The sequence below is a fragment of the Cyrtonyx montezumae genome, unplaced genomic scaffold (genome assembly GCF_038088225.1).
Source record: "Cyrtonyx montezumae isolate F1298 unplaced genomic scaffold, pur_monq_1.0 scaffold_9, whole genome shotgun sequence".
NCBI lineage: Eukaryota > Metazoa > Chordata > Aves > Galliformes > Odontophoridae > Cyrtonyx > Cyrtonyx montezumae.
This window is the reverse complement of record NW_027072100.1, coordinates 9,840,169-9,867,753: the sequence shown is the minus strand read 5'-3', so window position 1 is coordinate 9,867,753 and position 27,585 is coordinate 9,840,169. Positions and strand designations below refer to the sequence as shown.

The following is a 27,585-nucleotide window of genomic DNA, read 5'->3' as shown; positions in this document are numbered from 1 at the left end:
ACAGAGGTAGCCTGGCTCCTGTCTGCGCACACAGCTCGCTCTGGGGCGCTTCCTCCAAGCCAGAGGTGTCACACGGACACCAGTGCGGGAATACAGACACGAAATACAGCAAGGACGGCACAGTGCCCCGCGTGACCCCGTCCCCAACGCTCGGCTGCACTCAGGGCCCAGCAGAGGGGGCTCACCCGCCAGCAGGACCCATGATTGTCACTTGATGCTGACCCGGTGTCCCCATTGCACACCGCCCGCAGCCGAGCACGGAGCCGGCTGACTGAACACCCCCTCCCCCATCCCAAATCAGCACCTTCAGGATGGGCACGGGATGAGGACCCCCAAGTGCCCTCGGGCACTGCTCTGTCCGCCGCACGCCCTTCCATCCCTCACCCTCGCATCATTTCTGCAACTTTCGGTTACTCCCACAAACCCTAACCCATCCTGCAGCAACCCTCCTCAGTCCCCTCCTCGTGCCGCCACCAAAGCCCTGCAGCACACACATCTCAGGCACGTCCCTGCTGATGCACGGCCCCACACAGCCCAGTGCTGCAGCAGGAAGTGCCACCCCACGTCCCCTGCCCCCCCCCACCTCTGCAGGCTGCCTGCACGGGATGAGCACCACCGGGAACAACGTCCTGGGGGGCTGTGGCCACGGGGGTCCAAGAGCAGGTGGGTGTCCAATGCGGCCCTGCTGCTATTGCACTTTTCTTTCGCTCAAGTGTCACCAGTTTCACACTCAGGCGGAAGGGAAATCACGTTGGGGGGGTGGGGATGGCAGCAGGACCCCACCGGGCAGGGATACAGCCACAGGGGTATATACACGGGCAGAGGAGGGGACAGTGGTCCAGCTTGCTTGAGCCTGTTTGTTTTCCAGTGTGAAACAAGGTCCGTGATTTGCTTAAAGTGGTTAATTGGTATTTTCTGTCTTTTTTTTTTGTCTTTTTTTTTTTTGTAAAAACAAAAAAAAAAGGGGTGAGCGAAGGGTGGGGGAGAGGAAAAAGGGGGGGGGGAGGGGATGGAAAACTGGGAGAGACCCCCACCCTGTTACCCTGGGCTGTAAACGAATCCTCACAGATGAGTCTCTGAATGCTCACTTCTCGGGTGCCTTGCTGGCTCCCCCCTTGCGCTGGCTGGGGGGTTTGGGGCCACACTCATCCCCATCAGAGCTGCATCGGGAGCCCTCCCAGTGCTCAGGGCTTTTCTTGTGATTAGTCTTTGCTGCCACGCTCTCTCTGCTCTTCAGGGATGTTTCCAGAGGCCTGTCCTTGGGTTTTCTCCCTCTTTTCTTCCCGTTTGTGCTTTTTTTTTTCTCCTCCTTGTTGGATGAAAGCTGTTCCCTGTTTTTCTTTTTCCGGTTGGTTTCTGAGGAGGTTCGGAACCAGTTCTGTGTCCACGGGGTGACAACATGGTTGGTTAGGGACCTGCCTTGGGCTGGCACCCCCCTGACCCACATCAGCCCGGGGCTCTCCTGCCCTCTTTCCCCAAGTTCTCACTCCCCCATGCCCCATTGCTGTCCCCCCAAGGACACACAGCCTGGCATCAGCCCCCCAGCAAGGGATGCCAAGTCTGTGCCATGTCACCACTGCTGACAGGAGCTCCTTGGTGGAGAAGGACAGAGCGAGAGCACTGGCACGTGGCAGTGACCTGAAGTGGCCCCGGAGCTCTCTTACCTCCGAGTGAGCCTTGATGATGTGGTACTTGACCCCACTCTCAGAGCTGAACTCCTTCTGGCACAGCAGGCAGCGGTACTTGCCCACTGAGTGCTCCCCCTGCAAGACAGAGCACTGCTGCACCCCACGCAGAGCCAACGCACCCTTTCCCTTCTCCTTCCCAGCCAAAGCACACTGACCCTTCCACCCCTCAGAAGCAATAGGAAATAGACAATCATTTCTAAAGCACCAGAACTGCCACCGACACGGCGTGTGTCCATGTGGCCACGTGGGCTCACTTCCTCACTGTCAGCACATTTGTGATCTACTGGGACTGAGCCCTCAGCTAATTTATGTCCAGCAGGCTCACCTCATTTTCCTTTTATGCTGGCAGGGAGATGCAGCCACTGCTGGATTTCTGTCATTGGAGCCCTTCTGGGGATGACTGATCTCCTGCTCCGCTGCAGTTCACGACTCGAGGGAGATAATGTGCTCTCTATTGACGAGGGGTTTATGGATGGGCCTCTCCAGGCAGTACATCCCCTGCGTGGGAATTTCCCCGTAGCTGGCTCTGCGCCCTAAATCAGCAGCTAGACAGGGCTCCCATTTGGGAGACAGGCAGGATACGGGCAGCCTGGCCCCATAAATCCTCATGCAAAAAATCATCTCAGCCTATCAATCCCTGCTGAGGATGGGGCAGTGCCTGGGAGCCTCCTCCACTCTCAGTGCTCAGCTGCACCGTGGGCTATGCCAGGCTCAGCTGACCTGGGTGGTGCAGCTGCGTGCTTACAGAAAGCACTCCTGGAACTGCTGGCTGCTTTCTGTGCACAGCAGCGGAGCAGCGACAACAGCAGCAGCCAGAAAAAGGCTCCATTTTCTCCCAGAAACCATTTTCTGGTTCTGCATACCAGCGAGGGAACTGCTGCAGCCTTCTGAGCTTGCACTTTTGTCCGTTTCTTCTGCTGGATCTCTGCAGCCCACTTTCCAAATGATCTCATTAGGGGCTGATGTTCCAGCTAGTGCTGGAGGAGTGCTGGAGTTTGTGTTTTCAATAACGATGGGATATTTATTGGAGCTGCCTCCTGGAAGCTACATTCAATGAAGCTGCAGCTGGAAATGTTTCAGGGTATAAAGCTTTATGAGCTCTTACCCAGTTCCAGTCTAAGGGACCTACGCTGAGCCCTTCTCCCGTGGTGGCTGCAGGCAACTGGAGCCCCATGCTGGGTGCTGGCCCCGGCCACAGATGAGCTGGGGGCTGCAGGAGCTGTGCAGGGGCTGCTGTGTGTTGTTCTGGGGTTTGCACAGGAAAGAGCTCTCCTCCAAGGCTCAGGTGCTGGCTAAGTCTGCTCGGTGACTTCTGCTGGGTGGGATGTGACACTGTGGCTGTGGGTGTGATCCTGCCCAGCACGGTGCTGGGCTCTGGCTGCAGTAGTGCCACAGCTGAGCAGTGCCATGCTGATGGCAGCGTGTTGCTGGCCAGCCCTCCCTGCAGAGCTCCTGCCCTGCCTTCAGCCAGGGCACTTCAGGCAGCTTCCATCCCTCCCAGTGCATGCTGAAAGCCACAGGGATGCGGTCACAGTCCTTTAACCCATGTCATTGTCCCTAGGAACACTTCTCCCAAAAGATCTGTGGGCACGGAAGGATAAAACCAACCCCATCACTGAGCCAAAGCTGTGAGATGAGGGACTTACCTTATTGCAGTTGGCCAGGTGAGCTTTCAACCCGGAGACGCTGGAGTAAATGGCTTCACAGCACTGTGGAAACAAACAGAGGAGGGTTTGCCATGATCCCTCATCTCTGTGCCTTCCTCCACCCCGTGGCCAGCAGCCTGCTGTGCCAGCAAGGCCACGGGTCTGGGCTGAGCAGCGTGAGGTTAATGCTCTGCAAGGCGTCCAGGGCTCCGGTCACACGTTTCCTATTAGTGCTAATGGGAGTCATGTGGCCACATCCTTCTGCAACGGGCTGAAAAATGTCTCCCTTAAACGTCTCAGTGGAAAACGTACATTTGGGAGCAGTCAGGAGGTCCTGCTGGGCTACAGGAGTTCCTGGAGCCACAGCAGACACTTAACGGAGGACAGAAATCACCCGGGCAGCAGCATGACTAGTTTCTGAGCAACGACTTTTCAAAGTGCCTGTGCATGACATTAATTAGGCAGCGTGTCTCCCCCGGCCTTGTGGCAACAGCTCCGTTCAAAATTCCCATTACTAAGGCTTTGTTTCAGATTATAAATCAATGGCCCAGCACGAGGGTGGAGTTCATCTCCCTGCGTGCTCAGGCCAAGGCTGTGCTTTACAGCGAGATGGAGCACACACACCATGTCCTGGAGGCCTCTGCCTATCCCAGCACTTCAAAAAAAGAAAAGAAAATATATAAAGATCTAAAATCAGCCCCAGCTTTGCTCTGGGAAAAGCAGGTTCTGTGCAGAAAAAGGCTTAGCACAGATGATGCAGCCTTCGCCCAGTGCTGGTGCTGGGAGCCCCCCACCAAGCAGCTCCAGAGCCCAAAGCATATGGTGCAGGCTGACCCCAGGGCCAGGGGCTGAGCAGTAACAAATGAGAACCTGGCACTGGTGGGTTTCTGCCCCCAAAATTCCCCCTGCCTCCTGCAGAGCAAAACCAGACTGGCCCAGAGAAGAGAAAAGGTGCTCACGTTGTTGGGACAGTTGATGTGGCCCTTCTCCTTCACTTCATTCTTCCAGTTTTCCAGCAGCCTTGGATTCAGCTTTGGGAGTCCCGGCCGGGTGTAGTTGAGCTGCAAACAATGGAAGATGATTACTGGAGCGGCACGCACCGGTCCCATCCTTGGTGGAGTCCTTCAGCAAAACCAAATGGGTTTTGTCCCCACCACGGAGGTGAACTGGAGCCAAAAATGCACTGGGAAGCTGCCCTACAGGCTGTCAGCCCCTTGGAGTGGCTCTCCTTCCACTGGTGAAGGGAAAGGACAGCAGGAACAGCAGGGCAGGAAGCATGGCCACCTCCGTGCGGTGTCACAAGTCTCTCGTGCTCCTGCTCCCTGGGCACATACCCCACTGCTGCACGGGGCCAGGCTCTGCTATTGGTGCCCTGTGTCAGAGCTGCCCTTCAGCCATGTTTCATAACCCACAGAACAAACAGCCCTGCATGCCGGGCAGAGAGGACCATGCCAAGTTTGAAGAGCCTCCATGGCTGCCTTCCACCCATTAATGAGCAGAGCCTATTAAACAATGAAAGGCTCTTGTGTCTCTGCCTCTCCTGGCAGGGCAGCTCTTCCCAAGTGCTTTTAATTACTACTTTATTAGTGACTTTGAGGTTCAGCACAGCGGGCTGGCCTTTCCCATTCTGTTTCTGCATCTTCAGCACATGCAGGAGTGGCCGTGGCACCTCGTGCCCGGTGCCCACCACAGCACATGGCCCTACCTGTGGGTGTGTGCCCTGAGGTCTGCAGCACAGAGCTGCCCTTGGCCACATGTGTGCCAGCAGGAGCTCTGCAGGGATGCTGATGGTGTCCTGAACTCCCAGCTTGCTCGCTGGCAGAGCATGGCTAGGTGAGCTCAGAGATGGTGATGAGTGGGTGCAGGTACCCGAGCAGCTTCAGGGCCACACAGCTCTGCTGGCACATTCATATTCATACATCCCTGCTCTCTGGAGAGGAGATATGCACAAACTGTGCTTGCAGAGAAGTGCAAACCCAAGCTGTTTTGTCCAAGCGTGCTCCTCGGACTCTGCGCTCCCGTTTGGTGACACGAGGAGGTGGCCAGCTGTATTTCTTCCCCAGCTGTGACTTTTCCTGGACGTGCTCATAAAGCTGCAGATTTGCCTTTGTCCAGCTGGGTCAGCCCCGAGCATGCTGCTCCAAATCCTCCTGCTCCATGCCTGAGGGACTGGTGATGGGGAGGGCAGGCTGTAGATGCTGTCACATCGACCCAGGAGGTCCCCTCTGTCCCCAGCTCGGCCAGAGGAGGGAGAAGGGGCACAGGGACTTGTGAAAACGGCGGTAGGGCCGTTCCTGAGGATGGATGTGGAAATATGCCCCAAGGCCTGGTGTGCTCTGCAGCCACGAGGATGCCAGCACAGCTCTTTGAACCGCTGGGATGGTGCTCGCCAACCACTCGGGGAAGGCAATGCCACCTCCGGGGGAGAACACAGGGCTCCCTTTTTGTCACTGATGCTGAGAGCTGGGATGCCAGCCGGCCTCCTTAATTAAAAGCCAATCAATCCCATGAATGAGCAAACATTAATGGTAACCGCACACAGCCCCAGCAACAACCTCTCCCTCTGCGTGTCCCCAAGGAGGAGGTGGGGGGGATGCTCAGAGATGTGGATTCAGCTGCTCCGGATCCCACTGCACAGAAGAATCCCTCCCTGCTCCGCTCCAATAGGCACTGCACAATAACATGCAAATCCCATGTCTTCCCGGGGCGCTGCGGTTCTGGGAATGTCAAAGCCATCTTTATGTCTCTATTAAGAAGGAGCCCCAGGCATGGAATATTTTATTTTCTGCCATTTATTTTCCTCAAACAGCCTGTAAGTGAAAATCTTCATGGCCAAATCATTAAATGACTACAACTGGTTTTGGCCACGGCCCATCTCCCCTGAACAGTTGAAGGATGCTAGGGTGGGAAGGCTCATTCTCTTTGACTGACAGTTCTATTTAATTAACTTTCATATTTCCATCCCCTTCTGCTCCCTAGACAGCTCTCCCCTTCCTCAAAATACATCGCAACAAATGAGATCCATGTGTGCTGCCTCGGCCCCAGCCAACATCTTCCCCTCAAACAGACCTGCCTCGGTACGGGGTCCTCAGGATCGCCCCGTGCTCCTGCCCCAGGGAAACCACAGCTCCTTCCATCCTGGAGGCAAAGCCAAAGCACGGCCAGAGGAGGGCTGGAAGCTGCTGCAATGCACAGGGCAGCTCTGCCACCCAGCCAGGGCTCCTGAGAGAGGGCAGAGAGGAACGATGACCCCATGTGGTCCTTACCCTGCACTAGGATCCAGCTCAGCCCACCAGTGAGATGAGTTTGTAGGGCTCAGCCTAGCTCCAGGACTTCTGCGGGGATTGCAGAGCCATTGTGTCGGGAGATAGACCTCAGCCAGATTTTTCTGGTCTAGAATATATTCTGGTTCCAGTATGGGATTCTCTTAAAGACTCAAGCCCGCAGATGACTTTTGCCCTCCAGCTTTCAAACTGGCCTACTCCAGCCCTTTGATGAGAGCACTGACTCTGCCAGCAATCACAGCCCAGGCCTGCCTGGCCACATGTGAGAGCAGCCTGGCACCACAGTGCCACGCAGACCCCGTGCCATGAGCAGACCCTAAAAGGCTGGGGATGGGATGGCTGTGCCCCCCCTTCCCCCCATCACATGAATCCCACAGCTCTGGCACAGAGCTCAGCTGGGATCCGACCTTCCTTCCTCGCTGCAACCAGAAATGAGGCACCCCACCTGGAGCTGTCACCAATTAATAACTCATTAACTCGGCAGTCTAAAGCAGCTTGAGTACAGCAAGCAGGCAGTTCTCTCCAGGAGCAAGCACAAAGGCAAACTGTTCCCTAAAGAGCCCAGGAAGGACTAGGGTATAGGGCCAGAGCTCACTGTGTCAAAACAACATCCTTCCCCTAAAAACCTCTGAGAGCACTAGCTGCTCCACAGGGATGCAGAGAAAGCATCAAACCACAACCTAGCTAGGTTTCCACAGTGTTTTTTCCCACCTCACCTCTTCTCTAGGAGGCTGCTTCTCTGAGGCCAACCTCCAAAAAGGGTCAGGGCACTCCCCTGCTGACAGGATTTGCAGGGCCCAGCCCAGCTTGTACCTCCCAACCTCTCGCTCCTCCTGCTCAGAGCTGGAATTCTCCTGCAGCACCAGGGCTGAGCTGAGCCTTACAGCGGGCAGGTGATGGCTCTAGCAAAGGCCAGAGGAGACTCAGAGGATCAGCAACATCTTCATGGAGCTTCTGGAAAGGGGATTTTTCCCAGAAAAGCAGCAGGGGTGTGTCCTTCCCCATCTGACATCCTCAGCAAGCGGCCGTTGTGAAATACCCCATCTGTTTCAGCTTATCCAGAGGCAAATAAAGATCAGCGCGAGAAAATAAGGCTCCAGTATATATTTAGAAGTGCTGGATTTGGTTAGTGCAGAATGAAGGCACTGCAGGGCCTGGGATCCGAGCAGCAATCGTTTATTCCGATGCCATCGCTTTGGTGCGGAGGAATCCACCCTCCTGGGAAAAGGCAAACACATCTCACCATGGGCCACCAACGGGATCCGGAGCCGGCATCCCTCCCCGGCCAGGACCGGATGAGGCACGAGGGCTGCAGTGTCACCGGGAGCTTGGGGACACAGCTCTGAAGCAAACGGTGAGCAGCCTGGACACATCCAACCATCACTGGGTGCTGCCTGGAGCTGGGAAGCATCGGTCCCTCTGGGACACTATAGATCCTGAAGGGATGGTATCTGTGCAGCTGCTGGCCCCCATCACCTCACCTCTCCCTGGGTCCAGTGAGGGGCCTCAGAGTTGGCAGCATGCATCCAACAGCTGGAAACAGCCCGTGGGAAGAAGGGGTGGTGGTGCGCTGGGAACCATCTGCCCTGCTGCCCTGGTCATGGTTAGCCTGCATTTGTCTTTGCAGCCCTGGTGGCTCTGGGTTGTCAGCTCCCTTGGAGGGACTGCCACAGCTTGTGTTTAGCAGCAGTGCTGAAGCAATGCAGAAGGATGAAGGGATATAGGCATGCTCCCCACTGCTCCTGTGCCGCCCAGGGTTGGACCCACTGCAGAACAGTTCTGCCAGCATGACTGAAGCTGATCCCGAGGAAGCAGCTATTTGGGGGCCGTATTTGGGATGCTGGGATGCTCTTCCTTACACTAATCTGAAGTACCTTTTAAATACAGGCACCTCCTGAGCGATGCAAGGCACTCCTTGTCAGGGCAGTGCTGGACCCAGCACAGCTCTCACCCTCTCCCACCTCCCCCAGTACTGTGCCTCGAGAAGACAGCACAGACTGAGCAGCTGATATTCGAGAGTGTTGTCAAGGGAACGTGACAGCCGCTGCAAGACGTGCCCAGAGACAGACAGACACAGCTTACACATGCATTTGCTCCCTTCGCTGACCTCTGATTTGTCAGGGCAATGCAAGCCCAAACAGCTGGGGACAGCAGGGACAGCAGCACGTGCAGGTCTCAGGGTCCCAGTCCTCCATGCCAAGAGCCTTGTTTGCCACCTGGGATCTGGTCCAACTCCCCCCTCTCTTGTCTTCAAATCCAGCCCGCTTCCACCATCCTCCCTGCGTGTTGTTTTCTTAGCACTGACGTGGGGCTCACATTAAACAATTAGACTCTGAACACGTGAAACATTTCATAAAAAGCACAAAAGGAACACCATGGTGCAGCTGTGCCGAAACCCTTCAGGTGTCTTTGTGCACTCACACATGGATCTGGTGTCCAATACCCAAAGTCAAGAGAAAAGAGGAAAAGAGGAATGCATGAAGGGGGGAAAGACAGCACAACACCTCTCCTCTCCGAGGACTGCAAAGCATTTTAAATGAAACAGCTCCTTTGGGCTTAGTTATTTTTATGCTATAAATGCATTACAGCTGAAGTCATCTGGAAACACACTGGGGAAATCAAAAGTGTTCAACCACCACTAGCTCTAAACCTTCCAGTTCTGCTCCAAGACGGGTGGTGGCACCATGGCCTGATCCTTCTCCAAGCTGTGTACCTCGCAGAGATGCCAAGATACATAAGAAAGATGCCAGTTTGTGTGCTAGTTTCCTGCCTGCCTGCTACATGCCAGTGAGCTCACCCGAGCTCCTCTGAGCCTCTGCAAGATGATGTGCTACAAGCACACACCCCAGGACAGGACAGCACAGCCCACCCAGCAGTGAAAAGGCATTCCCACTGCTGGGTGGGCTGTTCAGCAGTACATTTACCATCACTGCTGATTCACTGAACGCACAGCATTCGGTACATGTGTGGCCTCAGCCACCTGGTACCACACTGCCCTTCCAGGAGCTCTGTGTACAGTTAGCCTGAAACAAGGAGAAAGAAAATTCTCCTACCCGCTTAGTTTCGGGTACCAAATCGTCCTTCATCCTCCGCTTGGTCCAGTCCCTGGAGAGCTCATCCTCTGCTATCTCCTGGAGGTGGAAGACGGCCACTTGAGCCGATGTGCGCCGGATGCGGCCGCTCGGGGTCCTTTCAAAATCCTCCACGGGGGTGGGCTCTGGCTTCACCTCTGGCTCCTCTGGCAGCTGCAAAAGAGATGTTGCTATGAGAATGGGAGAAGAGGTGAGCTCCAGCCCTGGGACGCGGATGCTCATGTTCAGGTTATGTGTTTGCCAACCTGCTGTGTGCAGAAACACCAGCAGCCCAAGTTAGGGACCACAGGCACACACACAGCTGCCTCCTCCCACCACCACTCAGCCCGAGTACTGTGCTGACGGCATCCCTCCATATTTTCAGCCCTCTCACGGGTATAAACATCCCCATTTATGAGTTACAGGGTTATCAGAGCCAGACACGCTGCCAGTAGGGATCAACAGAACAGAAAAGGATGGATCCTGCCACCCCAGCACTTGTGAGCAGCTGGCCCTGAGGATATTACCCTTAGGTGTAACCACGGATGGAGTGCTGGCTGGAGGTCAGACAAATTGCCCGCCACACCACTCACTTAGAAACAGCCCCCTGTTTTCTTGGAGAGGCAGAGAGTGCTGTCACCAGCTCCCCACCTACACCGCACAGTACAATGCACGCGCGTGGTAACGTGAATGGAGAGAACAACATCAGTCTGACGTCTGCACCTGCCTTGCCCGGCCCGGCTCTGCCCGGCTCGCTCCTGCCCACCGGCTCTGCAGCTCTGCAGTCACCCCCAGGGAGGGATGGCCCCGCTTCTCGGGCGGCGGAGGTGTCCGGGGGGCTCACCGAGGCCGGGTGTTCTGACCGCACATGGTAGTCGTGGCCAGCCTTGGATTTGTACTTCTTCCCACAGTGTGGGCAGCTGAAGACAGGCTTGTCAGCCTCGGCGAGCTGCTTCCCGCAGCGCTTCTGGTGGTACTGGTAGCCCATCAGGCTGGAGAAGTTGGCTGTGCAGCCCTGCAGAGGTGGGGGGAAGAGAGGAGTGAGGGAGGGCTGTGGCAAAGCAGTCACGGTGCCGTCGATCTGGGCACGGCTGGGACACGTCCTGCTCCGAAAACCCCTCCGAGACACAGGGGATCACCTCCCCGACACAGACAGGCAGAGGGAGCAGTCCCAGTGCCCTGTGCTACCTGCCCTGCTCTGACACACAGACAGGGCTCCCCAGACAGACAGACAGACGGCGGGCAGGGAGCAGCAAGTGGCGGGCAGGCACTGCCATGTATGCTATGCAGAGAGCAAACCAGCTGCAGAGACAAACCTCAGCCACACACCCTCGTTACCTGTTCGTGACTTGTCTGCAACTGCCTCGTCACCGTTCTGGCGCTGTTTGGTTGATTTTTATGCTGTGCCAAGGACACCACCAGCAGCCCTGTGTCCCTTGCTGGGTTTAGGAGGCAGAACTTGGCCTTCAATGCTCCTCAACCCGCCCTGCTGCCACCCTCCTGCTGGGAGCCAGAGGGAGGGAGATGGGGACAGGGACAGGTGAGCTAAGACAGAATTGTGTGCAAAGTCGAGAGCACACCAAGGGATGCCCAGAGGACACGTGTCCCCTCTGCACTGGGACTTGCCCCTTCCACCTTCTCATAGAACAAGAAACAGGAATCATTCTTATACCTCATTGGGGCATTTCAGTTTTCCCATCTGCTTTAGCACTTTCCTCAGCCTTTCCCGCTCTTCCTGTTCACCAAGTGCAGCGGTTTCCACAGGAACAGGCTGGAAACAAGGAAGTAACAGAAGCGACAGAGTCAACCATTTACTCATGTCCTCTGTGCCAGGAGTGGGTGGTACAGCCCTGCCTCACCGCACCTGTGAACCTCACACTAGGTCTCCCACTGCCTGGAGCCTCCGTTCAACACCAGATTTGCTCATGCATTTCCTGTGTTTGCACTGAAAGGGTTAATTGAGAAACGCATGAGCAGTTTCTGCACGGAGAATGCACCAGCCAGGCTAAAGAGCAGGAGATGAACACACAGGTAAAAGACAAGTCACAACTGGTAAGCACGGGACATGTAGAAATACGGTTATGCCTTGCCCTGGTATCTCACAGGCAGATGTGACTGGCTTGTTAAGCACAGCATCAAAATAGCAGCCTGCCAGACTTTGTTCATGACCAGTTTTGTTGCTATTTCTCATGTGGATGGTGGAGAGCAAAACATCGGATTTTGAGACTTGTGCAAAGCAGAATCCATCAGTCCTAAGTGTGTAGGCACAGTTTTGGAGGCAGAGCTTTGCCACTCAAAATCCACCTCACCATACTCACTGTCTTCCCCCATTCTGGGATTGGAATTCCTGTCTTATTTTTCCAGTTCTCTGCTCTATTCCCAGGGATCAACACGAGCCTAACTAGCTGCCCAGGGATGAATGGCTTTGCTTAGCAAGGATAAGGCTACTGTTTGGACTGAGCAGCATGCAGGACACTGCAGAGACAGTGTTGTGAATCCCTCCTTTGTAAAGACGAAGGAATGTGGACAGTTGATTGCTTTGTCTTCTGTATCTGCTTCTTTGGGGAGAGAGGAGAAATGAGGTGTGAGATGAGAGCTGCCCAGCTCTCTTACCTTGCTGACGTGTTCAGCCATGGTGTGGTAATTCAGCCCAGCTTTGGACTTGAACTGCTTTTTGCAGTGTTGACACTTCAAGGCATCCTGCAGCTGAAGGAATCAGAGGCAAGTCACCACGGAGGCCCCGACACCTTCAGTTTTCCAAGGGTTGCCCATCAGTGAGTCCCACAGACAGCTGCTGCTGCATTATTACCAATGGAGGGACTCAGAACCCCGTCCCCCCAACCCAGTTTGAGCCTGCAGCTCAGCTTTCTCTTTGTTGGCCGGGATCTCTCTGTAATCTGGATACTGTTATCAAACCCATGTGCCCCTATTTTTGGAAAACATTCAATTTTGCATGTAGATTTAAACCCCACTGGCTGGAAGCATCTGGACCTGGTGTCTTGGTCTTCCTGTGAGAGGGTCAGGACAGAGAAGCAGCTTTGATCTACTGACATGCAAGAGGCCTCTGCTCTGCAGCCCTGTTAACCATGACAGATGCTGCTGTATGATGTGCTTTCTGGGTGTCTGAACTGTTTAGAATTAAGACGCTGCAGGACACAATCACACAGACACTTCCTGCCTCATATTACTCCATCGTTTGACCCAGTTTGGTCTCCTGAATGATGCACACACTGATGCACAGGGGGAACTTGGGAAGTGACTAAGTGGGTGATGACTTTCGCTGGGGCAAGTACAAGAATTTATTGACTCAGGAGGGGAACGCTCTGAGCATTAAGAGACAGGATGTCTCAGCAGGGAGACTGTGTTGGGGTGGCTGTGGCTATTCCTGCTCCTCCTGCCTGGAGGATGCTCCACCTTCACCACAGTCCACTCATTCAAATCTGGCCTAGAAGCTGAAGGAGAATGCAGGCTGAACTGCAAACCCCTCATCATCCTGGAGCTCTTGAAAACAAAACCTCACAGCAGCCAATTGGAAATGACTCACTTGCACCTCTGCTCTGATGAGTCTTGTTCCAGACTGCAGCACCAATCCTAACAAGGTTGATGCTAAAAGAACCTGAACTCATCAGATGCCAGTGTCAGCCAATGTAGAGTTTCTTGATCTGGTTAACACTGAAGAACATGATAAGTTCATATCTTAATCCACGTGGGATGCTGGCAGGATATATGTACCTGGTGTCAACTCCTTCAAGCCCAAGCATGTTGCAACCCTCCCTATTCTTTATTTCCTTTCCAAAATCTAAGGAAAGAAGGCAGACTCCAGCTAAGAAATACTTCAATCATTACAGCAGAGATCAAATGGAGAGCGTGCCTGCACTCCAGGCTCATTTCTGATGGGTGTAGCTCAAGGCAAAGCTGCAGAGATGCTGCTGGGAGGTGGAACTGCAGCCAACACCCTGAATAGAAGGACGGTCCTTGCTGGGCCACAGACTGCGCTGGGAAGGGTGCTGTGAAGCACCCCAGCTTCTTAAGTGACAGTTACCTCAGGAGTGACTATGCCTCGTGGGAAAAAGGAGCAGCACAGCTGTTCCTACAGCCAGAGCATGCACATCCACCGGGGCTGGTGTGTCTGTGCACACAGCTAGAGCACAGGTATGCCCTCTTGGGCAGGTCTGGCTCTGAAGGCCATTGTTATTTCTCTCTGCCGTAAGCTTGGCAGGCTGTGCAAACCCCAATTCCTTGGCTGAACACCCACAGGCCTATTTATAGAGAGGAAGACAGGCCCGACGGCTCTCACAGATCTGCATTCATCAGGCTGGCTGGCCTTGCAGCCCACTCGGAGCCTGCCTGACTAGGGAGCTGCTTGGAAAGCACAGAGATAGGAGATAAAATGGCCAAGATCCCTACTCCACTCAAGCCAAGACCCTAGCAGAGGCAGGAGGCTGCCCAGCATCAATGTAATGCACCGTTTGGAAGGGCTAATAGCCTCCCACTGCCATATAAATAGTGAGGCACAGGCTGAGGAAGCATTTACAGAAAATGAATGTGGAATCAAAGCTGAGCAAAGTGTTTTCAAAGCAGGAGGCATTGATCCCACGTTGGCTTTCTGGGGCAATGGCTCTGCACCACACCAGGTGACGGATGAAGATGTAATCCTTTGCTCTGACGGATGGTGGTGTGGCGGAAAGACAATTTTTCACTGCACCATTACTGAACTGCTTCTCAACAGTCTGTCCAAGCACACCCAGGCTTGGTATCTCAATGAGACATGCTCTCATTCAACCACAATTTATCTGGCCTGATGCAAGGCATGGCACAGAGCAAAATCCTGCAGCCAGGGCTCTGTAGGAGGCCAGATCAGAGACAACCCTAACAATCTCTCCAGCTTTGAAACTATCTATTTAGCTACTAGAAATACCCAGCTCTGCTGGAGATATGGTAACAAGGGGTCCAGATCACAAAGGGATTCTGAATTGATGGGAATTAGCTGTCCATGTCCCCCTGTGAATTCATATCAAAGTGAGGCAGCCAGCTTTCAGAAGATGACTAGCAAGTGCTCTACCAGCCACAGCCCAGAACTGGTTTTAGAAATACCAATACACGTTTAAAAGCAGCACATGCACGCAGCCAATCCCCTCCAAAATACAGATGTGTGTGACAGAGTATGGCAAGCTCTTACTTTCTGGCAGACATCCATATGCTTTTTGAGTCCGACAACGGTTTTCCGGGTTATAACACTACAGGTTGGACAGGCAACTTCTCCCTTCTCACTGATCTCCCGCTGCCACTGGTCCTCAGGATTTGCTGGTGAGAGAGAGGAGAGACGTGTGACACCCAGAGACAATCAGAGAGCAACCCTTTCATAAGCCTTGGTTAGTCAAGTTGAAAGGCACTGAAGCAAGGAAGTTTGTGATGTTTAAAACACACTTTCATAAGCACGAGCCAAACCAAAGTTGGACACAAACCATGCAGGTGTAAACCATGCCTGTCCCTGCAGCTGCAGCAAACAGGGTCACTGATGTGGGGTACCCAACCTGCTGGCATTTCGTGGTACCTCACATTTCCAACCCCTGCTGGTATTCTACACATTGGGAGTAACGGTGCCCTCGTCACCTGAACTTGCTCTGCTTGGAACAACTCCCTCCTGCCAAACAAAACAATTAGTGGAAGTGAAACAAAGGTGAGTGCCTCAGCTCCATTCAGACGTGTGCCTGGAAACCTTCCCTGGCATTCCCCTTCCCAGCAGACACACAGGCAGCTAGGGGAGTGCTGTCTTCCAGGCATGTGTTTATTTGAATGGCCAGGTCCAGCTTAAAAAAGCCTACATTAAAAGATAAGTGTGGCTAAAACCTGCCCCCAGATCCAGAGTTCATGCTGTGTTCTCAGCAGAACTGTGCTGGGTTTCCTGCAAGGGAAGCCCAGTCTGAATAAAATCCACCAAGTCTGTTTATTTGGATGCTTTCACATGGCTGTGAGATCACAGACTCGTTTATTTGAATTTGAAACCAGTAGAAGGTATTGCAGCTGTGTTTATCTTGCACATCCTGCGTTCCTCCTGCTGTCAGAGCTCCCAGGGAAAGTCAGCAACCTGTGCTAGGTTGTAGGCTGCACTCTGAAGGCTTCAGGAAGACACAATCACAGTCAAGATGCTGGCATTGTTCATAGAGATGAAGTTACAAAAATATCAGCATCACAGGAGCTGCTCCGAACTGTGGTCACAACGAAGCCAGGTGGAACCAGGCCATGGCTGCCAACTCCCAGCACTTACAACAAACCCATCTATCTTCACAGAGACCCCCTTCAGGATTTCAGCTGTGGCATTACAGTCAGCCTGCTACACCTCAAAAGGGCAGGAACTGTTTGCTCCTGTTTCATGTCTTGTGCTGAGTTTAGCCCCTGCTTTTGCTCACAAACCTGCAAGAAAACTCACCCAGCACAGAGGATCCCTGACCAGGAGGGCTGCAGGGATCACAAGCAGTGCAGGTGGGGACCCTGCAGGCTCAGTGCAGAGCACAGTGCAGACCCTGCAGGCTCAGTGCAGAGCTGCTGCCTCTGCTCTGCCTCCACCAGCCTTACCTGCAGGTAGGTGCACAGATGCTTCCTTCTTCACACCAGCTCCTGGAGGTTTCTTTTTCAGCTCCTCCATGTTGGTGCTCCCCTCCAGCTTCTTGGCTCGATGGGCTTTTGCCTTGTCCTCTGCTTTGACAAGACCTGTAGAGAGGAGAGACTTTCATTCAGCACTTTAATAGCATCAGACCAACTTACATGTAGCAGGAAAAATACCTCAACTTCTGACATAGGAACAGTGAGATAGGTGCAGGTCTGCTAAGGCTACACATAGTGTAGGACCTCATCCATAATTATGACAGTTACAATTAGCCTGTGGTGCTTTGTAAACTGAATCATTTCCCTCAACCCTCACAATTTAGGAACTACAGAAACACCATGGCAAAGCAGGTAGACTGCTTCTGTCAAGGGAGACAGGGAGAAAGACATTCTGGGGAGAAGGCAGAAGGGCATTCTGCAAGAAACCAAAACGAGCAATTCAATGGCAATTTCAAGATATAACATGGATGTTCCTGCTGGTGAACTTGCTCTGGAAAGGCTTAATGCTTCCTCCAAAGAACGAGGATTCCTCTAAGAAAACTGGATAAACTGAGTTCCCAGATACCAGATCCCAAAGGACCTCTCATCGCTGGCTCTCCTCACAACTGTCACGATGGACACAGGTCTCTCCTGGTCCTGCTGGCTTCTAGGAAGGTGAGGAAGGATAGAAAGGGAGGAGAGGTGACCTGGCAACAGGTGCACAGGAAGAAGAAACCTAGCACAGAACCCCTGGCTGATAGTAACTGTCACTGAGCTGTCTGCAAACCAGAAAGGGCTCTGAAACAGTAAGCTGGGAGAGGGACTCGAAGGCAGGACTCTCCATACATAGAGACAGCATCCCATAACCACAGTAGCACCCTTGCCCCCACGGAGCCGACTCTGTTGTGTTACAGATGGTATGTTGAACCATGGGGACACTGGGAAATGCTGCTCTATCAGTTTCCATTTGAGGCAGCAGACCACAGGGGAATGGGCTTATTCACAAGGAACCCACAGCAGACATTTCAGTCTGTGGCAGTGCCTCTGTGGGGAAGTTAAGAGAAACAACCCCAGACTTCCCAGGAGCCAGAGGACAGGAAATCGCAGAGACCACATCCCATCTGCTCTTTGGTAAGTATGTTTAATTCCTTCAAAGCCATTAGTGCTTCTCCCCCAGGACTTGTACTGGAAGGTGCTGCCTCCTCCAGTGCCTGGAAACGCATGTTTTATTTCCTCGGTTGAATGAGTTTCATAGCCAGTATGAATCCAGTTGCTTTCAAGCTGGGGGTGTTCCAGGTTTCCTCCCTCCATACCCAGCTGGGTGTGCTGATGGAGCACAGTCCCACTCACTCTTGCTTTGTTAGGCTGAAGCAGCCAAATTCTGAGTCCCCTTTCAGAAAAGATCCTGGTAACGCATCTCTTCCCTCTTGAATTCATTCTCTGTAATGTGGGCGAGCAGCACTGGAGACAGTCTGAGGGGTGGATGCGTCACCATTCTGCTTAGCAGAAATCCTTCTCAGCTCCACTGGCAACACTGTGGCATCCCAGGCCAGAGTTTGCCTGCCTCAGGGCTCACTGGTGCCAGCAGCTCTTTACTCTCTGTTACAGACTTAACCAGGTCCTTCCCTCTCTTCCCTCATTTTCCAGGAAAGGCTCCCAAGCAGAGAAGACAAGGTTGGTATCAATGACAACGCTACTGCCTTTCATTTCCTTTTCTTTCCAACTCTACTGTGCTCAAAGGCACCAGTTCCTCTGCTATGACATCTCTGTGCATGGTGGCTCCCACATTACCTCCACCACAGGGATGGCTCTTGGGGAAAGAGTTTGAAATGTCCCTGTAGCTTCTCCCTGAAATGTCCCAGGGAGAAGCTACAACCCACAGCTGAACCATCCCATATTACCTTTTAGTCCAAATGTTCCCGAGATGGACGGCTGCTCCCCAGTAAACTTCTTAGGAGTTTTCTGTTTCCTTCCTGACTCAAAAGAGAGAAACAGAGAGAGAGATTTGGTCAAATACCCTTACTGCCAGGTGGATTTCAGCTGTCCCAGGGCCAGGGCTGTGTACACACTCCATGTCAGGAGAAAAGGGATCACCCCAAGGAGGCCTTTACCACTACAAAATAAAGGAGATGTTGAATGCAGCAGGCAGCCCCAACAAACACTAACAGGATGCTGCTTTCTGCACCACAAAACCAGAGTCATGATATCTAAGGACAATTCAGTGACAGAAGCCATGGTTCTGTCCAGTGCCAAGAGCGTCACGAGCGAAGTGGTTCACTTGGGAGCTACAAGCAGTGCAAACCCACACAATGACAGGGATAACCATGGCCCATCCCAGGCCCACCTCCCAGCAACACAGTGCTAATGGAGCTTCCTGACACCCAACAGGTAAGGAAAATGTGTCTGTCACTCAGCCTGGTTTAAAGCCACACTCATGACAGAGGAGCTGACCAGGTAGCTTGCTACACTGCAGGTAATTCAATCCATGTCCAATCCTATGGGTACTACAGAAATACCTCAACTGTGGCTGCAACCTGTTTTTAACTCACAATGGAAATCACTGCTGCAAGAAACCACGGGAGCGAATTAGCAGGATGTTGAAAACAGGCTTAATTACATCCAGAAACCTGCAGCAGCACTCACTGGATCAGAACCCTGACTCTTCCCATGGGATCCCACTTCCCTGGGCTCCTGAACCAGCACAGCCCCAGGCTCTAATCTTACTGTGCTTCATCCTCTCGGGGTCTTCCTCCTGCAGTGAGGCCTGGCTGCCCCCCTGCTGCCCGCCATCCTTGCCACTCGAGGACTTTGCTGTGGGGGTGGCAGCTGCAATTGCCTCGGCTGCGGCGATCTGAAACTCCTTACTCTCCCGGCTCTCTGCCGGGCATTCACCATTCTCAGCGTGATCCTGGGACACGGCTTTTTCCGTCTTTGCCTGTTTGGGATGGATGGTGGGGCAAGCTGAACTCTCAGCAGCTCTAGGGCAAAGCACAGAGGGCTTGTTTAAAGAGGGGTTGAAAGACAAATGTCCTGACACTTCTCCCCGCTTCCTATCCCAGATCATGGGAATGGAAGCTTCCAGCCATCCCTATGCCACTACCACACAGCCCAGCCACAGCCCGGTACCTTTTCTTGCCACTACTCTTCCCAATGGCCTTCTGCACTTTGTTTTCTGTTTTGCTGGTTGGCACTGGTCGGTCCAAGTGATTCCAGAGACGATGTTTTTCCAGCTGGGTTTTGGAACTGAAGGCAGCTTCACAGTACGAGCACGAGTACGTCAGCTTCTCCGAGATCGCGCCCTGCGTGGAGTGGTAGAGAAAGGTGGGCGTGGATGTCAGACCTCAGCTGGGCCATTTTTCTGATGCAGTGATGGACACAGCATGTAATGATACCCTTCCCTTTGTGACAGCTCCCAGAGGTCCACATTCCTTCCAAAAATCACACTTGTATGCACCTTCCAGCCTGTACCCAGCCCATCCATGCCCACCCCATATTCATTTCATGTTTCTCACAGGGTGTAAGGTCTGAGAGCAGCTTTACCCTGCAGACAGCAATGTAAAAGGCCACTGGGATGGACACACGGTCCTCCAGTCTCCTTACCCCTTGGCAGCGTTGATAGTGGTACTTCAAGCCATAAATGCTAGGGAACTCCAGCCAGCAGCCTGAATTGGGGCATTTCACCCTGGAGTGGGCTTTGAATTCATCCTTCCACTGGTTCATCAGTGGGAGCTGGGAACAGGAGAGATGAGAGACACAGCTGAGAGATAAGCACCTTGTGCCTGGAGGTGCACCGATATGTTCTGAGAGGGCCAGGGGCACACATGAGAATTCTGATCATCCCTGTCCACTTCCAGCACCCTCCCAATGGTTTCAGTGCTCCCTCATCCCTGTGAAAGACACTGGGATGGAGCCTTGCATTGCAGGCTCTGCAGGCTCTCAGTTTCCCCCGAGAATGTACCTTGCTGTGCCTCCTGAGGCACACAGCATGCTCCTGGCCAGGCTGAGGAATAAATCAGGCCAGAAGCTGCCTAGGTGATTTAACTACCCCACATTTCATCTGAGTGGTAAATCACACCGTGCCCATTCCCTCACAACTAACTGCTCTGTGTGCTGTCCACACCAGTGTGCCGGAATTAAACTGCAAGATTCAGAGGGAATAAATCAACCAGTACTCCCCGATCGTTAGCCAAACCCGAGGTGGCTGCAAGAGAAATGAGCTCATCAGGAAACAGCCCTGGGAAGGGGAGTTTGAAGGGGGTACTGTTCACCACTAGGGTTTTTTAGGGCGCTTAGCAATGCTGTGCACTCACACAGAGGGGATACAGGGTCCAAGATCCTGCTAAGCCCATTAAAATGCTGCTCTGAAGACTAAACCACCAGAAAGTAAGGTTTAACAGAGCAGGGCTGGCTGTAGTGGGTGATGCAGGGAGCAAGGCAGAGGCAGGGACCACATCTGGGCTCTTACAGGGATGTCTTTCAGTGCCTGGTTCTCAGCCTTGGGTCGTCCTTTCTTCTTGCCCTCGGTTTTGTCACTGGTTGCATTTCCTGCAAACAGATGTAGTGCATGTCACCTTCAGCCCAGCCAGCCTCATGGTGCTTTCCTGGCTCTGGGCTGCCCTGCCCAAGATGTAGATCCCCCTCTGAAGGCAATTCCAGAAGTTTCTCAAATCAAACCACTGTAACACACTAACTTTAATCCTTCCTAGCTGGAGCAGAGCTCTGCAGTCACCCTGTGGGTCTGGAGAGCCTTAGTGAGGTGCTCTTGGGCAAGGGATCTATTTAATAAAACCATTCCAGGCTCACCAGACACATGCTCAGGTTCATGCTCCACCATCAGAGCACAGGCAGCCAGCTCACACCCCCCTGTCTCAGAAAAACTCCAGCACAAGCAGCCTCCCCCAGAGGACCGGGCTGCGCTGGTGCTGCATGACTGCCCTGGCACCGTGGGTGCTCTGTGCTGCTCAGTCCCTCTGTTGTGCTCTGCTTTTAGAGTCTAACAATTGCTAAGAGAAACATTCCAAATCAGGGCAATTTCGGAAAATAGAGGTCAGGCACTAGAGCTGAAGTGATGGAAATAGCAGGAAATAGAAATGGCAATTTTCTGACATAGATTTCAGCATGGTTCATAGCGTGGCTGCAATTGTACAAAAGCCAACGCCGTGGACAAAGGCAGGGCTCAGGAGCTCAGGCCACGTTGTTACCCTGCTCCCTACTGGGGCATGTACAAATCTGCCTGCACAAGCACTTGTTGGCACAGCTCAAAAGGAGGAAGCAGAAGTAACAACCAAGAGGAATGAAAATTGCCTGGACAACAACAAGGCGATCAAAGCACCGCCAGCTCCTCCTCTGGGGGAAGCAGCACGTGTGCTGTACGAGACCCACCTGAATGGAGAGCTTCCTGCAAGTCTCCTTAGATTGTCATGCTTTAGGTAATGCTAAGTCTCATGCATGAGATTCAGAATGAGGTCTGGAAGGGCTTAATGAGTGGGATCAGGAATGAAAGCCATTTGTTACGACAACAGAACCAAGCCAAAAAGCATCCTGGAGAAAAAAACCCGAAACAGCTGGCGGAGGGGAGTTGAGATTAAAAACCTCAACTAACTCAGTCTATAAAACATCCTTCCCTGGTGAAAATCAGATATGAGGAAGAGGCTGAAAGGTGCATCATCAACGCCCCCAGCTCCTGAGCAACCAGAGCTCAGCTCCAAGCCTGGTGCTGGTGGCACTCCGAAGCCAATCCTGGAATTCTCAGCAAGTGAGAGAGATTAAACAGAAAGCCATCCAGTTACCTAAAGAAGTCCTGCCAAAAGCACAGGTTCTCTCCATTTTCATGCCTTCTGCCCCAGCAGCCAGAGGTAAAATAGCAAGCAAGACAATTTCCTCATTTATTTCCAGCCCTCTGAAGCCAGGCCAGCTGGTTTGCTTCATTTTGGTATCCATAAAGCCATCATCTGGAGATGCTGCATCCCTTGGGAATCCCACTAACTCAGAAGGCCTCATCTACAAGAGCTGGCTGCTCACACACAGCACAGCAGTGACCTTTATGGAACATAAGAAATCCTAAAAAGCCACCTACTTGTCCCTGCAAAGCAGCCTCACCGGCTTTTCCTATGTGCTTATGTAGGGAAGAACCTCATCCTCCAGGTGAAATGGAGCTACTGCACATCATGGGAGTGCATGAGCTGGGATTTGCAGTAAAACCACGTAAGCTCACAATACAGCAGTTACCTGCTATTCCTCTCCTTTTTTTCCTCTGCTTTCTCTCCTAAATGCTTCAAAATAACCCCAATTTAGAAGATCCCAAAGCAGTCAGAAGAGAACATCCCTATCCAAGAGCCCAGCATGCTCACAGCCACAGCTTGCTTTGGGGACAGCTCCTCTCTCCTTTCTACAACTTCCACAAGTTTCAAAACTTTTGGGAGTGCTTCACGTCAGTTAAGTGTCCAGTCCAGATGCCTCTCACTGCCCCCACTGACCACCTGCCAGCTGGGGACAGCATTAAGCCTTATTTGCCTTGACAAAGGGAATCTCCAAAGTCGTTTCCACCCTCAGCACTTTCCCAGGATTAGCAACAAAGCATCTCCATCACCCTTCACTCCACTGCATCACTTTCAGTCCATGTAAATCAGAAGGAAGGGCTGAAACAAGGTCTGCTCTACTTCTAAGGTGTTAATGCCACCAGCTATAGGTACACATACTCTCCCTGACTGGAGCCACATGTGAGCCCCATAGAGGGGGTGAGAGCCTCTCTGCTCAGCAGAAGCAGATGGGAGGAAGCCTCCTTGGGTCTGGAGATGCCCTGACAGTGAAATCTGCCATCGATCAGAGCGACAGCACACAGGTCCCCGAGGAGCCTCATCCAGGGGGTGCAACACGGCAGGCAGCAGATGGCTGAACTCATTTCAGCCTTCCCATCCTTTCACATAACATTTAGCTACCACCGTGACACACAGACTTAGAGACACCCATCTCGTTAGTCAGATGCAGGGAGAGATCGTCCCCTCCGCCCCTTCCACATTCAGAGATAGAAAAGCAGTTCCTTACCCAGCCTGGGGAGCTCTGCTGGCGGGTTCAGCCTCGCCTCTGCCCTGCTCTCTTTGCTGGGTTTGGTGGAACCTGCAGTTTTCTTTCCGCCTTTACAGGCATAGGAATCCGCCATCTCTGAAACAAGCAGGGGATGTGTTAGAAGTCACATGGAGCTGGGAAGGATGCATGCTAAAAGCAAGGAGAGCTGCTGGAATGGAGGGAAACTAGAAATCTGACAGCTGAAGCATTCCCACAAAGGGAAGAAACGGGATAGGTTTCTAAGTATCTGTCCTCTGGCTGAGCAATGCCACAGACATGCTTGAAAAGCTGCTTTCATGATGGGCTGGTTTCCTCTCCACGTATAACAGCAAAGACTTTATTAAAAATTATGGGCTGGCTTCGTCCAGAGAAGTAACAAGTAAATGGCTTTTCCTCTTCGTTTATTTCTATGCTTTCATTTAAGACACCAAAAGGAAAAAAAAAATAGCGAGTTTTAATGAACAGATGCAGTGATAAATTTCCAATTTTCCTTATTAATGGGAAACTGTTATAAACCGAGAATTGCTAATGTTATCTAAATTTTCTGTATTAATAATTCAATTTGGCTTCTCTATAAATAATGAAGATCAGAAATTATCGTGGAAGGCCCAGTCGTGCTCCCCACGGAAGCAGCCCGCAGGAGACCCCTCCGCTTCAGGAGGATTAAGGCCATGGAGTGGCTGCTTCTGCCCAAGTTCATTTCAAGTATCCTCAGACGTCGAACCCAAACCTCACACTCAAACAAAGGGAGATAACAGCCAGCTAGAGCGAGCCACCTGGGTGCACTGCTGTGGGCTGCACAGTCTGGTACAGTGCAGCAGGCTGAGGGAAGCACCTTACAGGACAGGCTCAGCCCGTCAGGGTCAGAAACACCTCCTGTAATGCAGACAAAATTCACTGCTGGTCTGAGGAAGTGTAGGTCTGGGGACCAGTGAGCAGGGTCTGGATGAGCAGCAGCGCTACAGCTCTCAATTCAGCTCTTGCTGCACAGCCCAGCTGCACTGAGGGACCAAACCTGCCCCAGCACTCCACTTGGTTGAGACTTGTGGGGCAGAGCATGGGTGGAAGGGCTTTGGGGGGTGGGTCCTGCTGCCCCCCACAGCCACCATCAGCCTGGAGACCATGGATGATGCCGGAGAAGTGATGCTGATGCTCTGCCAAGCACCAGCAGTGTGACTGCGGGAAGTACCACCTGCTGCCTTCATTTCACCTCTGCTTAACACTTCTCTCCCACATGCACACATTTTTTAAAACACAGATGTGACTTGTCACCCCCAATGCCTCCCAGAAAACCCCGTTTGCATCATTCAGCTCAACCCAATCCAAAGTGCTGCCCTGAGCATCCCCTATCACCCTGCCCATGCGGTGCCCAGCGGGGAGCAGCTCCCCTGTATCCACACCACAGGAAAGGGGGTTGCAGGCCCCCAGCCCCACAGCACTGCTATCACAGCGTGCTGTCCCTCGAGGTGTCCTTTCAGAGGTGACAATGGGGACTTCCTGTGCAGGAAAGCATAACTGTGCATGGCACGCAGACCAGATGCTCCCAGACGAGCTGGCAAACTCCTCCAGCAAGCGTTCAGCCGGTGACAAATATTGGGTTGTTTGTGCAGACACAAAGGTTAATCAGATCAAATGAGAAATTCCACTCTTGGCAACAGGTTCTCTGGCATTCGGTGCCGAACACAGGAATCATTTATTCCACTCATCTGAACTCCTGCAGCAGAAGATATGGGTACGAGCTGCAGTGGCTCTGGGATTGGGTACCAATGGGGACAAATGTGCCAGCGCTCTCCCCTCCTGTGCCACCTGTGAAGAGCAACACACAGGGAAGGTCCCTCTGGGAGCAAATGCATGACACCCTCACGTTCACACCCAGCAGCAGTGCACGGACAGCAGTGGGAGCAGGGGATGAGCTGAGCATCATCTCCAAAAGCTCTATCCTACGGCTGAGCATCACCTCTGAGCTCTCCTGTCCTGGACCTGCAGCCCTGCTCTCACTGCTGACCACTTCTTGTCCCCCAGAACACATCTGTCCCATCAGATTGGTCACTTCTGGCCAGTTCTGGAGATTTGAAACTTCTTAGCTTTCCCCATCAAATACTGCTTTGATTTCCCCCCCCTCTAATTTTCAGCTACAGGAAAAAATAAAAGCCAATACAGCTCCTAGCGAGAGCCAGATGCCACTCCATGGCCATCGATACAACCCCGGGCATCCCAGAGGCATTTCCCAGAGCCAGAGAACAGAAATCAGCCCATTGTCTTCAGTCGTGTCCAAACTTCTCACTTGTTTTGAGTCATACCCGCTGACACCAGCCAACAGCCTGTGCCGTGTGCTGTTCCATGCTTCCATTGCGTTGCGCTGCATTTTGCAGCCAGTGATGGGAGAAACAGATATTGGCAGGTCCCAGCTGTGAGCAGAGCTGGGATGCACTGGGGGAGGCCAGGACAGCCACTGTATCTGTGCAGGTCGAGCTTCACTCCATTACAACTCCTCCCGAGGAGGTGTTGGGTACAGTCTGCCACATCTGGCACGAACCGTAGAAGGGGAACTGATTCCACATGTCTGTTGGTCACTGTGCACCAGGTCAGCAGCAGGACACACATTGCCACGGACTGCTGCGGTGCCCCCGGCCCCAGCACGTTGTGACCACTACAAGGGGAAGCAGCCACCTCAGCACACATCACCCACTGATCCGCTCCACTTACGGTTAATAAGTGATTAATTGATGCCTCGGTGTGATGGAGGTGATGCCAGGAAAGCATGTGAGCTGTGGGGTGAGTGGCACGCGGGGGCAGCAGGGATGCAGTGAGGCTGTCACAGGGGACAGCCATCAAAAGGAGCTCCCCAGCTTCAGGGTTGTGCACTGAGAGAAACTTTTGGACACCGGGAGAGGCTCCCTTGGGAGGAATAGGAATCACCACAGCGGGAAGATCTCCAAGAGGGAAGAATCTGGCAGACGATGTGACCCCTGGGGTAAGGACGCCCACCCTATGCCAGTGGAGATCTCAGGACAGAGCCATGCATGTTGCTGCCTCCTCAGCTCCTCTGCAGTGTTCTGAGTGCAGCTGGTGGCTGCACTCTGCCCCTCCGAGGTCCTTTGGCATCATCACCGTCACCTAAACCCAGCAGCACCCGCCGGCTGATGTTCCCCTTAACACCCCTGCAGGAAATCACTCTCATGGAGCAGAAGCAGCACGCACTTCATCCAAGTGCCTATTTCTGGGCGTGGGTGAAGCTTTTGATGGTTGAAAGTTTCTGTTTGAAACAAGTCCCTCCCCCTCGGCCATCCTCAGGCACAAAAGCAAATGGGAAAAGCACACACACACATATATGCATACACACATAAAATCCCAGCAGACAATGAGCACCGGCAGCCCCAGCCAGAGCCAGCACCCGGCGTCCCCACCTCCCGGTGACCAGCGGGGCTGTGTGTCACATCGCTGCTGTGACAGGGTGGTGGTGGGTGGCCGTGTGCCATGGGTGCAAGCAGAGGTGGATGTATATTCAGCTGTCAGCTCCTTGGGCCTGCCTGGGTCACGCCATCACCTGTCACCTCCGTGGCCTTGGCTGTGCCATCCCCGGTGCCCAGGTCCCTCATCCTCCTGCCTGGGCCAACTCATCTTCCCGTCACCTCCGTGACCAGGAGCCGCTGTCACCTCACAGCCAGGACCACCCCACCGCCCCTGGGTCACCTCGCTGGGTCCACCACCGCTCCGTCTGTCACCTCAGCGCCCCGGGCCGTGCCACCCTCGGCGGCCGCGTCCCCCATCCTCCCTCCCGGGCCACCTCCTCACCTGTCACCCCCCCTCCCACCCACTACAGACGGGTCGGGCTCACCTCACGGCCCACCGACCCGTCCGACCCGCAGCCCGTCCCCTCCCTGTCGTCGTCACCCCGGGGAGGGCCCCACCGAGCCCGCCCGCCGCCCCCGCGCAGGGCCCGGTCCGGGCGGTGCCGAGGCCCCGTCCCGCCGCCTGCCCCGCGTTCCCGGGAGGGGAAGCGAGAGGCAAAATGGCGACGCGGGCTGCGGCCGGAGGAGCGGCAGCGGGAGCGGGGGTGGGGGGGGGGTCCCCGCGGCGGGGCCGGTTGCCCGCTCGGTGCTTACCTCGGCGGCCGCGGTGCGGGGCGCTGGGGCCGGGCGCCCGCCGAGCGGCGAAGCGGGGCCGCCGTACGGGGCTCCCCGGCGCGCCGCCACCCGCGCTCCCGCTGCCGCTCTCCCGCCCGCCCCTCCGCCGCCGCCGCGGC

At 53.7% G+C, this 27,585-nt stretch overlaps 1 protein-coding gene across 7 annotated transcripts; it reads right to left on the bottom strand.

The window, feature by feature from the left end:
• Positions 1-742: 742 nt before the first annotated feature.
• Positions 743-27,558, bottom strand: ZNF512B (zinc finger protein 512B). Of its 7 annotated transcripts, none has more exons than XM_065754535.1 (17): positions 27,446-27,558; positions 23,319-23,435; positions 20,740-20,819; positions 19,875-20,003; positions 19,401-19,573; positions 18,999-19,252; positions 18,176-18,247; positions 16,266-16,400; positions 14,869-14,993; positions 12,303-12,395; positions 11,362-11,460; positions 10,417-10,704; positions 9,672-9,863; positions 4,294-4,395; positions 3,335-3,397; positions 1,665-1,763; positions 743-1,378 (listed from the first exon to the last, which is right to left on the bottom strand). In XM_065754535.1, exons 2-17 carry the CDS (start codon positions 23,431-23,433, stop codon positions 1,085-1,087), a joined length of 2,313 nt encoding a protein of 770 aa, XP_065610607.1. In that variant the 5' UTR covers positions 23,434-23,435; positions 27,446-27,558; the 3' UTR covers positions 743-1,084. The 7 variants fall into 7 exon arrangements, with proteins under 7 accessions (XP_065610607.1, XP_065610602.1, XP_065610601.1 ...); XM_065754530.1 differs by lacking the exon at positions 27,446-27,558 and adding an exon at positions 25,498-25,775 and having other exon boundaries at positions 9,672-9,856; positions 10,413-10,704; positions 23,319-23,433; XM_065754529.1 differs by lacking the exon at positions 27,446-27,558 and adding an exon at positions 25,498-25,774 and having other exon boundaries at positions 23,319-23,433.
• Positions 27,559-27,585: the final 27 nt, after the last annotated feature.

Coding starts and splice junctions, on each gene's coding strand:
- ZNF512B (XM_065754529.1), bottom strand. CDS start 25,704: ATGCAGCGCAACGCAATGGAAGCATGGAACAGCACACGGCACAGGCTG. Junction 19,574..19,874: donor ACTATCAACGCTGCCAAGGG/GTAAGGAGACTG, acceptor CACTCCACGCAG/GGCGCGATCTCGGAGAAGCT. Junction 10,705..11,361: donor AACTGAAATGCCCCAATGAG/GTATAAGAATGA, acceptor CCACCTCTGCAG/GGCTGCACAGCCAACTTCTC.